Source organism: Homalodisca vitripennis, chromosome X (assembly GCF_021130785.1).
Source record: "Homalodisca vitripennis isolate AUS2020 chromosome X, UT_GWSS_2.1, whole genome shotgun sequence".
Taxonomy (NCBI): Eukaryota; Metazoa; Arthropoda; class Insecta; order Hemiptera; family Cicadellidae; genus Homalodisca; species Homalodisca vitripennis.
This window is the reverse complement of record NC_060215.1, coordinates 13,761,962-13,775,432: the sequence shown is the minus strand read 5'-3', so window position 1 is coordinate 13,775,432 and position 13,471 is coordinate 13,761,962. Positions and strand designations below refer to the sequence as shown.

The 13,471-nt window shown below is 40.2% G+C and overlaps 1 protein-coding gene across 1 annotated transcript in view; it reads left to right on the top strand.

Annotated features, from left to right (window-relative positions):
• Positions 1-12,597, top strand: part of LOC124368703 (1,4-alpha-glucan-branching enzyme) — a 42,465-nt gene extending 29,868 nt beyond the window's left edge. Inside the window, exons 13-14 of the mRNA XM_046826005.1 lie at positions 10,497-10,745; positions 11,775-12,597. Of these exons, the coding sequence (XP_046681961.1) occupies positions 10,497-10,745; positions 11,775-11,819 (294 nt within the window). The 3' untranslated portion in view covers positions 11,820-12,597. The remainder of the gene's footprint in view (positions 1-10,496; positions 10,746-11,774) is intronic.
• Positions 12,598-13,471: the final 874 nt, after the last annotated feature.

The following is a 13,471-nucleotide window of genomic DNA, read 5'->3' as shown; positions in this document are numbered from 1 at the left end:
AGCCATTGATGCGGTAACTGAACGGTTGGAGACTCTTGGTCATGCTAGGTTGGATCGAAGTGACCACCTGAACACCATGTTGGAGGAAACTTTGCGAGGTCATACAGAACGACCTACGTTCGACATGGTAGGCTCGATCACTCCCTTTGATGGAGGAAAGCCGGAGGCTGTTCTCCACTTCTTTGAGAGTATCGACAATGTCGGTGAATTAAGTCATTGGGGAAACGACGAAAAATTAAGGGTTGCTAAATTGAGATTGGCTGGAACCGCCTTGAGTTTTATTCGATCGGAGGATCAAGGCCGGTTGAGTACTTATGCGGGATTTAAAGAAGTTTTGACACAACGGTTTAGTGACAAAGCTCCGAAAGATTGTTACTTCCAGCAGTTGTCTGTAATACAGCAACGGAGGGGTGAAACGATTGAAGCTTTTGCTGATCGAGTGCGGACATTAAATGAAAAGACAGTGCGAGTCACTGCAAATCCAGAAGTTAATGCTGCACTAAGGGAAGAAGCCGATCGTAGAGCTTTGGATGCTTTTACCCGAGGTCTTATTGGACACGTTGGTGATCAGACGAGACTAAAATTCCCTACTAACATCCGAGAAGCCGTCACTACAGCGGTAGCAATTGATCACATTTTGAAGCAATCGAAAGATCCGTCTCGCGCTACAGATGAACGGAAGGTTTTTCAAACTGACCTTGTTTGTTATCGGTGCCATAATCCGGGGCACACGTCTCGTGAGTGTCGGGACAATAGGGGATTTAGTAGACCCAGTAATGACTTGAGGTGCTGGCGATGTAATAAGCCAGGGCACAGACAAAAGGATTGTCGCGTAAAACTTCCAAACAGCACTCCTAGTGCTAGTCAGTCGGGAAACGGGGCAGGGGCCAGTGGAGTCGCCGCCACCCGTCCCCGACAGTAACTGAGCCACAACCGCAGGCCAAGGCGACGAAAAGAAATGTAACGACTGGAAAGAACACTTGTGAACCTAGAGTAGGAGCCTTAGTTAAGAGTCGTGAAACCGCCCGAGTAGATAAAGAAATACGAATAGTTCCGGTTGTGAAAGATTTAGCCGAGGAACTAGTTGCCATGGGGCGTGTGGATAATGCCGAGGGAAAGATATTAATTGATACCGGTGCTCAGGTGTCGCTCATCAAACGTGGAGCCGCTGTAGCTCCGATGACAAAGCCTGACTTGATTATCCGGGGAATTTCAGGACGAACTCTGAAGATTTACGGCAGACAAAAAGTGACTTTGATGTTAAAGCCGGGTGTGCCGGTGAAAGGGAACTTTGTTGTGAGTAACCTACCCCGTGGGTATTTAGCCGTGTTAGGTTGTGATATTCTGAAAGAGGGAAGTGCATCGATAGACATCACGGAAGGTGTTCTCCGTATGTCTGGAAATGACATTTGGTTAAATCGGTTGCACAGGGGTGAGAGTGTCCCCGATTCAGGTAGGCAAGTAGTTGCGCCGCGCCACAAAAAGGCACAGGCCCCTACTACGACACCTGAGGTTGTCCGAGTGGCTAAACGCCAGGACAGTTGTATAGAGAATTACGTGTATAACGCAAAAGATGTCACAATACCCGCGCGGAGTGAGAAACTGGTTCAGTTGAAGTTAAGCAAATTTGGATCTACGACTAATGATAATCTGGAGGGTTCGGATGTAGTGGTCGAACCAGTGGGTCTTACCATACAGGGCGTGTATTTGGCACGAGTATTAACTAAAATAGTGAACAATAAATGTTGGGCGAAGGCTGTGAATGTAAGTGGAGAAGAAGTATCCCTTACGGTAAATTCTAAATTTGGAATAGTGGAATCAGTTAGTAACGATACGATAGATAAGGTCAAACGTAAGATAGTCTTGATAGCGGATAGTCACGGTCGCGGAATTCAGCAGTTATTGGAAGAGAGGTTGCCAGGGAACTTTGAGCTCAGTTCGTGGTTTGTACCTAATGGTAAGCTTAAAGATGCGATGGGTAATCTTAAAAGAGAGATTGCACAGCTGACTCAGGGTGATACGGTACTGGTGATGGCAGGAACTAATGACGTGGATAGAGGTGCTCCTTACTCGCGCACCCTACAACAAGCCTTTCAAGCAATACCTAATAAGTGGGATGCTCGCATTGTAGTTATGGGAATTCCTGATAGGTTCGACAAGAATGTGATAGGAGATCTGAAGAGAGCGAATGATCTACTTAGGTCCTTCGTAAAAAGAACCAATTCGGAGGGACGGGGAAGGATGTCCTTCTGTGAGATGCGAGGAAGGTTTGCTAGGCGCTTGTATACCAAGCATGGGCTACACCTCAATGAAGAGGGAAAGCTGAAACTCGCAGAGTTGATGCGGAAGACCATCTTGGATGATGTAGATGTGACAACGAAGCGAGTAGGACTAGCTATCAAAGAATACGAATTGTTTGATAAATGTGTAGATGAAAAACTTAGCCATTTGAGACTACCCGAGCGACAAGAGGTTAAAAGAGTACTAGAGGAATACAGGGACGTGTTTGCGCATAGTGAGGCCCAGCCTCTGCAATGCACATCGGCCGTAAAACACGTTATCCATACGGGAAATGCTGCGCCGATTTATAAGAAAGCTTATCGGGTTCCATTTCATCAGAAACCCATAGTGGATGAGTTGATTAAAGACCAACTGGACAAGGGGATAATAACTCCTAGTCATAGCCCGTGGGCGTCGCCTGTAGTCATCGTCCCGAAGAAATCTGTGGATGGCAGTAAGAAATATCGTTTCTGCGTAGACTTTAGAGCAGTCAACGCTTTGACTGTACCTGATGTATATCCTCTACCCAACATCGCTGAGACACTTGACTCGCTGGGAGGTTGTACCATGTATACTACACTTGACTTGAGAAGTGGTTATCATCAGATTATGGTAGATGAGGAAAGTCGACCGAAAACTGCCTTTAATGTGCCAGGAGGTCACTATGAGTATCTACGTATGCCCTTTGGACTGTCTACGGCGCCTGCAACATTTCAGCGCCTGATGGATTCAGTTCTTATGGGATTAAAAGGGGAAAAGTGTTTAGTGTATCTGGACGATATTATCTTGTTCTCGAAAGATTTGGCTTCGCATTTGTCGCATTTGAGTGAAGTGTTGAGTAAGCTACGTGATGTGAATTTGAGCGTGCAACTCAGTAAATGTAAATTTGCAGTAGGCGAGGTTAACTACCTGGGTCATGTAATAACTGGCCATGGTGTAGAACCCGACCCAGGAAAGGTTAAGGCTGTAGAGGGATTCCCTGTACCTAAGACTGTAAAAGATGTACGGTCCTTTTTAGGTTTGGCCGGATATTACCGCCGGTTCATAGAAGGCTTTGCTGCCATTGGGAAACCTCTTTTTGACTTGACCAAGCAAGGGAAGGAGTTCGATTGGGATCAAGCGTGCCAAACTGCGTTTGAGACACTTAAGCAGAAGCTAGTCTCATCACCAGTGTTGGTCTTCCCCGATTTCAGTAAGCCGTTCACCTTGGCTACTGATGCCAGTATTGACGCTCTAGGGGCTGTATTGTCCCAAGAAGTAGATGGAGAAGAACATCCAGTCGCGTACGCTTCTCGCACTCTTTTTCCTGCTGAAAGGAATTATTCTACGACCGAAAGAGAACTGCTAGGTTTAGTATGGGCTACAAAGTATTTTAGATGTTATTTGTTAGGCCGTGAATTTAAGGCTGTGACAGATCACGCAGCACTAAAGTGGATGTTATCTTTGAAAGATCCAAGTAGTAGACTAATGAGGTGGGCGCTGAGGCTTGCTGAGTTCACTTACACCGTGGAACACAAGCCGGGAAAGAGACATGCCAACGCTGATGCTCTCAGTAGAGCTATGTGCGCAGCTACTCGCAGGGACGAGCTCCCTGTGGTTGACCTTGCCACACTGCGTGAGCATCAAAAGAATGATCCTCATTGTCAAGAGTTAAGGAAGGCCAAGTGTTTTAAGTTGAGCCCAGAAAAGATCCTGTACAGAGTGAGCGGAGGTGACAAGAAGATTGTGGTCCCCTCATCTCTTACTCGTGAGGTAATCAGGTTGAACCATGACCTGCCAACGACGGGACATGCAGCGGTGGCTAAGACGTTAGACCGTATTAAGGCAAAATTCTGGTGGAAGGGCATGGATAAGGACGTATTAGACTATGTGCGTTCGTGCCACAGTTGTAGTCAACGAACCAACTATGGAAAGGCAAAGGCCCCCCTTGGAACGTTGTTTAACGAGCCCAAGGTTCCTTTCGAAGTAGTGGCAGCCGACATAGTAGGGCCCTTGCCCATCAGTGAGTCGAGAAACGTGTACATCTTGAGTGTGATGGATCATTTCACACGGTATTGTGAATTTATACCATTGCCTGACCAAACAGCAGACCAGGTGGCTCGAGCTCTAGTGCAGAGAGTGATTACTAAGTTTGGTGTTCCCAAGGCTTTGATTACAGATCAAGGGGCAAACTTTACCTCTGACCTGATCAAACAGTTGTGCAAATTCTTGCACATCAGGAAAATCCAGACTACAGGGTTTCACCCACAGAGTAATGGTCGGCTAGAGAGAGTACACGCGACTATTGCCAAAATGCTTAGTCACTTTGTGAACCGTCATCAGACTGATTGGGATGAATATCTCCCATATATAACTATGGCTTATAACAGTCAAAGCCATGAGGCTACGGGATTTTCGCCGTACGAAATGTTGTTTGGGCGAAAAATGGAAGCTCCTATGGAGGGTGACTTGACTATCACGGAAGATAACGAGGTATTTGGTGATCATGTAGAGACTCTGCGCGCGAAGTTAAAGGAAACCCATGAAGTTGCTGCGCGACGTAAGGCATTGGCCAGGGCCAAGTATGAAAGGCAGTACAACATGAAAGTGAAGGATTCGTTGTACGAGGAAGGCCAGTACGTTCTGTTGCACGTGCCGAGTATCGGACGTCACAGAGTGAAGAAACTGTCAAAACTATGGAAGGGTCCCTACAGGATAGTCAAGATGTTATCGTCGTTGAATTTAGTTTTGAAAGTGAGAAATAGAGAAATCGTGGTTCACGTAAATCGAGTAAAACCGTACGTGAGTAGAACCAAGGTGAACCAGGTGCCGGAAGTGCACGTTGACGACGATGTTGGCGATATCGAGATTCCAGACTCGAATATCTGTATTGGTGAGGGAACACCATCAGCAGATGATGGTATCCCTGTACCAAGTGTTGGCACACCTCGTACGGGAAATAGGTTGCCACGTGTAAAAAGGAGGCCAGCACGCCTCGAAGACTATGTGCCATAGTTGGGAATTATATCGGTGGTGCTTTGACAAGTGGGAAGTGCTTGACATGCTTATGGGACTGGTATTTCGTGTTGTAAAGGTAAAACTCGATATAAATTTGAAGTTCTGTTTTAGGATTGATTTTTCTAATCCTGGGAGTAGTAAGCTGCTTCCAGCAAGGGGTCATATTTGAAGGAGGCAGAGATGTGCTGCTGACGGACAGCCATTGGAGAGTCACGTTGCAGTACAACTTGACGCAGATTGAAGAGGAATCCTGAAATCTAAGTATCTTGGTAACGGAGGTAAAGAATCATTTTAATACATTTTTCGAAGATCTACTTAATGAAAATATGAGTTCACACTCTCCATTAATTCAATTGGAAGCCGGATTTCGTTACGAATTTGTGCTATTACAGCAGTCAGTTAGTGAATACCTAAATGAAATTGATGATCTAATAAAACTGTTACCACAAAGACGTGGAAAACGAGGTTTAGTAGATGCAGGAGGTCATGTGTTAAAGTTTCTGTTTGGTACACTTGAAAATAGCGATTTAGAAATTATTGATGGAAAAATGGATTATTTGTACAACACCAACGAGAAAATAGTGCATCAAGCTAAGGAGCAGGTGACTGTTCTAGCAAATATGCAGGCGGAAATAGTATCACATGCAAAAACAATAAATAACGTAATTTCTATATTGAAAGAATATCATTCTAATATGCATGAACAAATGGTTAAAATTTTCACACAAGCAAATGCTGCTCATTATCAGTTAAAAACTCTTTTTGAATATTTGAAGTTAAGTTCTGCGCTTTCGGATACTAAAGAAACAGTAAGTAGTGCAAGACAAAAGATAACTAAATTCCATCAAGCAATTGAGAGCTTAGCAGCTGGGAAGGTTGACAGTAACTTGCTAACACCTCATGAGTATCTAAGAATTTTGAAGGAAATTGAAAAGGTTATACCTCCAACGACTAAATTGTATTCACCTGTTAAATTAGAAAATATTCATCAATTTTATTCTGCTGTAGTTGTTCATAGTTATACAACGATTCACACCTTAAGGGTAGTGATGAGGTTGCCTCTTTCAAACGATAATAAGATGTTCCAATTATATGATATTATTATCTATCCGGTGTATGATGCCTCTCTCAAAGTATGGACCCAGTGGGAAGTTGGTACCCAAAAATTATTGATCAGTAAGGATCGGTTGATGTACTCGATGTACAATCAATTGGAATTCGACCGAGAGTGTCGAGGGGAACAACTGATTGTTTGCCCGTTATCGAATGTCCTGTTAAGCGTAAGCAAGAGACCAAATTGTGCGGTTGAGATGTTTCATTACGAGCAAGTGAGGCTCTGCGGTAGAAAATTAATATCGGGATTAAGGTCCCCGGTACTTGTCAAAACTCCAAGCCGATGGATATACAGTGCCTCAGAGGAGCACAGATTGACTTTGAACTGTCTAACTAGTGACGGGACCCTGAATATAACTTCCGCGGTAGTGAAGGGGGTCGGTGAATTTAGAGGAATTGATATGTGTGATGTTGTCTCTGAAGAATTCAAGGTGCCTGCCCGTATTCACGGCAGCTCTGTGTTCTCAGAACAGATAAGTGAAATTGTGTTTCCAAATGTGGAAGAAATTTACACAAGCGAGGAGAAGGAGCTGTTTAGCTCTGAGCAGGAGACGGCTGTGAAAGTCCTGCAGGGACTGAACGAACGGCTGGGCACATTAGGTGTTAAGGAGTACCGTCCGGAGGACGTAGTCCGCCATCTGAAGTCCCACATTCTGTTTGGTCGAAGGTTTTATGCTGCAAAAGTGGCAGCTGCTGGTAGTTTTGGGTTAGTGTCAATCCTGATGCTTGTGTACATGTGTTACAGATTTGTTATGCCTGTGATGGCATGGTGGTCGAGTCGCCGGAACCGTCGCCGACAGCGTCGCTCCGCCACTCTGACCGAGGTCTTCGCAAAAGTGAGAGGCCTGACGTCACTAGACAGTCCTGAAGGAGACCAAGAGGGTGTGAACCCTGGAGAGATAAACGATGTTGAACAGAACGTGGAGGCAGTCGAAGTTGTTAATCTCGAGCGACTGCGGGACGTGATACAAGCTTTGTAACTGTGAGTAATGACACTCTGAATAAGTGTGAGTCCCTCAACTCACTGTGGTATGGTGAGGAAGTTTTGCTTGGCAAACTCCATACCGATTGCTCCAGACATTCGTGTTAATGCTGTGACAGAATAATCTTTCAAAGAACTTGAGTAAGGAAAGATCAATTTGTGTTAATTGTGGTTGACTAGTCAAGTTGTGTTGAGAGATGTGTGCACACGGGACAGTTGTTAAAGGAGACACTGGAAGATGTATTAAGGAATATACTCGTAGTTATGTTAGATTGGTGATTGTTGATGTAACCATGTTTTTAGATGTAACATTTTAATTTGTTAAATTGTAGTGTTGTGGAATGTGTAACTGATCTTATGTTTTGATCAGGCAGACTTGGAGATATAATTTTCCAAATTATTCGATAATTGGCTAATATTTTAAGCGATTGACAAAACGTAAGTAAAATAAACATGTGAGACAACCACATGGGGCACAGGAAGGACCTGCCGGCCATCCAAACATACCCTTAACCCTGATCCTACCTTTACCCCAAAGTTCTGGACTGTGTAACCCATTGTTGGCTTGATACCCATGCATTCAACAGTAATTGTTAGACTAACTTGTCGCAACTGCCTAGTTGGCTTGCGCAACCAACTAAGCGGTGTAACGTCTCCAGTCTGGCCGAAGTAGTAAAGTTGTAATTCGTTTGTTAGTTTTCTTTTAAGTGAATTGTGAGTTTTATATGAACATTTTTGGCTTATGTTAATTTTAAGCTCTAAGGCATCAGTAGAATGTAATGAAATGTAGGAGGAAGGTCTCGGTGAGCTACCCTGTTTCCAGGGGTAAGCGAGGTGAAAACCTTGGGGAGCCCCCAGGTCCACAATGCCCTTAAAAACCAAGCGTGGGGGGCGGAACTTTTAGTTTTAGTTTTTTTTTGTTGTTGTTTCTGTCATGAAACTGAAGAAGGTCGAGAAGTGTGAGGAATGTGTCCTCCAGTTGTTGGATGTTCAGAAGAACGTCAACGCAAACTTTTTAAAAGATGAAAGGTTTTTGAACCGCTTTTCCAGAGACCCCCCTCGCATTTACAGTGTAACGGCCACCCACTAAACTGGGTCGAGCCACTAGTTTTAAGTCTTTTTGTCAGGGCCCTTATGGAATGTAGTACTGTAATGGTTTGGTCGATGCCTTAGTAGCTTAATAAAAACAATTAAGATGTTAACAATTTTTGTACTGTTCTTGAGGATGTTTCTTAACGATTTATTTTGTTAGTTAAGTTTGATGTCATTCATGACATGCTACTTGTTGGCTGTGTATATTATAATGGTTTTGTGTTATAGTCGATGTACAAGTGAACTAACTCAGGATAACTCCATTATAATCCATAGTAGGGGTGACTGAGGAAACCGGCCCCGAGTGAAAACCCACGAGGCTTAACCAGGAATGGGGGAGTAGCGTTCAAAATTCACAAAGAAGACTACCACTTTATAATTATTTTAAATTTAATTAGGCTCTACAAAATGTGGTATGTTATCAACTAATATTTTTAATCATTAAAATTAAACCCATCAAACCATAGTTATCCTGGAGTGCTCAACCAGATTAATAGAATGTAGTTGTGTTGTAGTTCAACTTGAAATGTTTAAGTATTTTAGATTAAGTTTAGAAGCACTGGTTAGTTCCCTTGTACTACGTATTGCTTTAAATGTGTTACTGGTTAGGTAGTCGTATTTGGGTCATTAGAGATAATGGTTATCTGATGTTAATGACTGGTCTTGAATTAGTATCGTAGTATACCATGATATATGTGTTGTAAGCCTGAAATCTTTTGTGTTCAATCATTGAGAAGAGAGCGAGCGATCGGATCGAATTAAAGAATTACGTATCGCGTTTGCATACTTTTTTTTATTAAAAGAAATTTCTGCCTTTTTAGGGAACTCAATTGTTTATTTAAATTTCATTTAGTTGAGGCTACTGAGTGACAGCTGGCATGGTAATCAATGAACATATACTAAGATTTTCTTGCTAAAGGATAGGACAGAGATCCTCCCCTGCAGATTAGAGACTTTTCTTCTGGCTGCTGGCTGATGGTTCCTCATACTTGGGGACAAGTATGGTTTTAAGGTGGGGGGAGTGTGACGACCCCAGCATATAGTTCTAAGACCAGACCGGTAACATCGTATGCGGTCTTAATCAGCCAATTTAAAATATTAAATCATCAGTAATATATTTTATTTTTATTCAGCATAACATTTAATTGTAGTAACGAGTAATGAATATATGCAGCCAGACTTATTAGGTTAAGCAGTGCAGGTGGAGAAGATATATATTTAAATTCAGCACATGAATTGTAAGTCCAAGTCTGTCAGCAGTAAGCCTGGTAATTTTCCATACCCAGAGCAGCTGCGCAGTTACTGGGTGGTAAACAGGCAGGAATTTGCTGAGGTAGCGTCTGGAACAACGCTGCTCCCTGGAGTTCGTTGTTCTGAGTCGCAGTCGTGCCAGGGTTTTGAACGCGTCAAGCTCGCGTGAAATCGCTCTCTCGCTCTCTCTCCCGTTCTAAATTTGTAATTGTTCAACTGATTCTAAATTATGCAATAAAATTCAAATTGTTTTCGCAATAAACTAAATTGTTTTATTTGGCCAACCGAGGAGAGAATTTTTATTACAGCAACCTGGGCTAGTTTCCATCACCGTGTCCGAATTAGAACCCGAGAACTTTTTAAATTAAATTACGTGTGGTCGTCACGCCACAACATGTCAGTATGGAATAGGGTAAGGCACAAGTTCTTGTGCCAGCACACAAACAGGTATCTTGCATATGAAGAAAATAATCATGTTTGCATGTTCCAGTATTATTTTCAGAGATTTATTTGGGGAAACAATTAATTGTAAAAAGTTCAACCATGACCATTTCAATTTTGGTGTTTTGAAGATTATATGATGTACACATTCATATGAATAGATGAATGAGAAAATATAAATTTTCAGAATTTTTTAGTTCTAAATAATATTTATAACGGATATCAACTGTTAAGAAAATATCTTAGTAATGTTAATATTTATTCTCTCACGAGCTAGTGTATAAGAAGTTTTAATGAGTGCTCATGCTTGGATTTGTCCTGAGACGCTGTTATTCTACAGGGATATGTAAGCTGGAAGCATGAAAGTGACAAGGTGATAGTGTTTGAGAGAGCCGAACTGCTGTTTGTGTTCAACTTCCACCCGACTCAGAGCTTCCCCGACTACAAACTCGGGGTGGAGCTGGCCGGTGACTACAGGGTAGTCCTCAACTCCGACGACCCCAGTTTCGGCGGTCACAACAGGGTGGACAACAGTGTCGTACACGTTTCCAGTCCTGAGGGTTTCGCTTGGAGAAGAAACTGCATCCAGGTAACGGTTATTCTAAAATGTAACTTAATGCAGTTCAATAATTTTGGACACAGATAAACTCAGTTGATTGTAAGGACATATTTTGACTACAGCAGAAATAGTCTACTATATATATATTCATTCTTATTTTCAACATAATTGCTGCAAAGATTTAAGCATTTTGTCAAATATTCCTATATAAAATGTTGCTACCATAGTATTCTGCGCGAGATTTGGGAAGGGTCTTCACATTATCTCTAAGTTCAACCCCCCTCAGTCAGATCTTCCATTTAAATTATCTGGCGCTAAATTAGGGACTAATTATATGACAGATGAGCCTGGTCTTATTAATCTTTAAAATTTATGAACAACACCCGTAAAGTTCTTTTATAAGTTCAATTAGTGTAATCCATTTAAATTATTCAAAACAGAAAATGAATTGCTACAACTTCACTTAACGAATTTAACTTGTCTTAATTTATACTCAGAGGTTGGCTTCTCCAAAAAAATGTTGTTTTTGTCATCATTTTTGCTACTCCAAATTATACCAATTTTACATACAAAAAATACAGTATTCTTATAAAGTTAACTGAGAATACTGACGTGAAATTTGTCTAAACTATCTCCAGTTGATTTAATATAAAATAAGCTTAAGGTGAACAACTGTGCATGATGATGCATTTAAAAGCCTCTGGAGAGTTCGGCTACAGAAGTTTTCGAAGAATTTGTTTTGCTATTGTGATTTTGTGAAAAAATTTACCCAAAATTAAGGTAATTAAAATAATTTTAAGTTTCTAATATTTTGCCATTTTTAACTATTGTAGTGTATCAGCCTTGGATAAGAACACACCCTTTTTGGGCTAGGAAGCTTAACTGCTTATTTATACTTTTTGAAGTGACTACTTCTTTTAGCGGGCCATGGATGTATGTTTTGGATGGGGAAAAAACTTTCGTTTCATGTCGCGCATGTTTATGTTTTTCACATGCTTTCAAAATTGAATGACAGGTTTTCCGAAAATGTAAACAAATTGTTTTTTGCTTGTTTTGCAGGCTTATCTGCCATCCCGAGTGGCTCTGGTGTTTGCTAGGAACTAGGACTCGTCTGGCAGTTCAGCGATAGTGTTCACCTCTCTAGGGAATAATTTTGATATTTTGTATATCTAACAAAGGAACTGATGCACAAAGTTGCTCAATGCAACTTTCCATCACAAAAAGACTGGACAATGCACCCTAATGCCAATTGTTATACACATTGAACTTAAAAATTTCAATAATCTAAGTTTTTTAAAATTTATATAAGGAAGTTTACTGTGATAGCAAAATGTTAAGCATTTCCAGTATCAGTTGCCTGTGATTTAATTTCATTGATCATTACATTGTTCCTTCAGGACATTTTTTTGAGCAGCTGATTCTACAATCAAAATATTTTTTATAGATTTTTTTGGGAATTGTTATTGATCTAGTCTTTAAATACAAATGCTATATTTTATATATAAATGTATCGTTTAGTTGGTTGTTTAGAATAGTCAATATCGAGATTATCTTAGATTTAGTGGGGTACTTTCCACAAGCAAAGTAGTAGCTTTATTCAATTAGTACAAGTAAATTAGTACCCATTAAAGCCATTTCTATACAAATTAATCAGTGTATTTATAGGTTTACATTGTAACATTCTATTATTTAAAAAAAATGTCTTGCCCTCAGCCATGTTTAATGTTTTACGTTTGTTAAAAAACAGAGCCTATGAAGTTATTACTTAGCTTAGTTTTTAAGTCTGTTATCAGCTGAATTGTTGAATAAATGTATCATCCTGTTTTTTTTTATAGTTTTATACAACTATGTGCCTTAAAGTTATAAATAAATATAAATTATTGTTTGTTGTTGTTCAATCATATTTAGTCAATGTTTGTTATATAAAATTTGTTAATTCTTTGATCAATTATGAAATTAAACATTTATTTTTATAGAGATTTATTAAATTGAGTTGCTCACTTATCACTCCCCTCCAATTTTTAAAAGAATCCATAAAATATTGTTTGTCTCGTATGTGAAACGATCTCATCATCGTTTGTGAACTAATATCAACTTCATTTGGATTTTGACCTTAAATGACACTCTTCACTTGGCTAGATGGTTTAACTTATTTATTTTTACTCTAAAAGTCTTTCAAATTGGTTTTTTAAAGAAGTCGTATAATCAAGACAAGGATGGATTTTTAATTATGTTTAGACTTTATGCAATTTATTATTATTCATTTAATTTATGCATGAATGCCTAATCAGTTATTGTGTCATTCCTTTTTTTTCTTATATACGCTGTAATCTACTAGAAAATCTGTGAATCTTTTCAAGCATTATCTCTAGGAAGTATATATTCTCATGCATACTGAATTGAAAACGGTTTTATTCATAAAAGTACATAGTCTGTATATTGAATGTTGTCATATTGAAGTGTATATTTTATACCTATAATAACATAACACTAATTAACTGACATAAGCTACACCTAATTAACAGTTTTCTTTCTAAAACTTACATTTCCTATTACTCAATAAATTCTGAAACTCATCCAAAGGGTTAGCTACAAAAATTCTTTAAGGTATCTTTTAAATTTTTTAAAGTATTTTAAATTTTTAATCATACATGGTAATTAGTTTATCCTGAATAGGATGTATTCTTAAAGAATTATGGTTTGTGGGCCTCAATGGGTATGTTGTCTTTATAGCAAGTCTAATACCCATGGTTAGC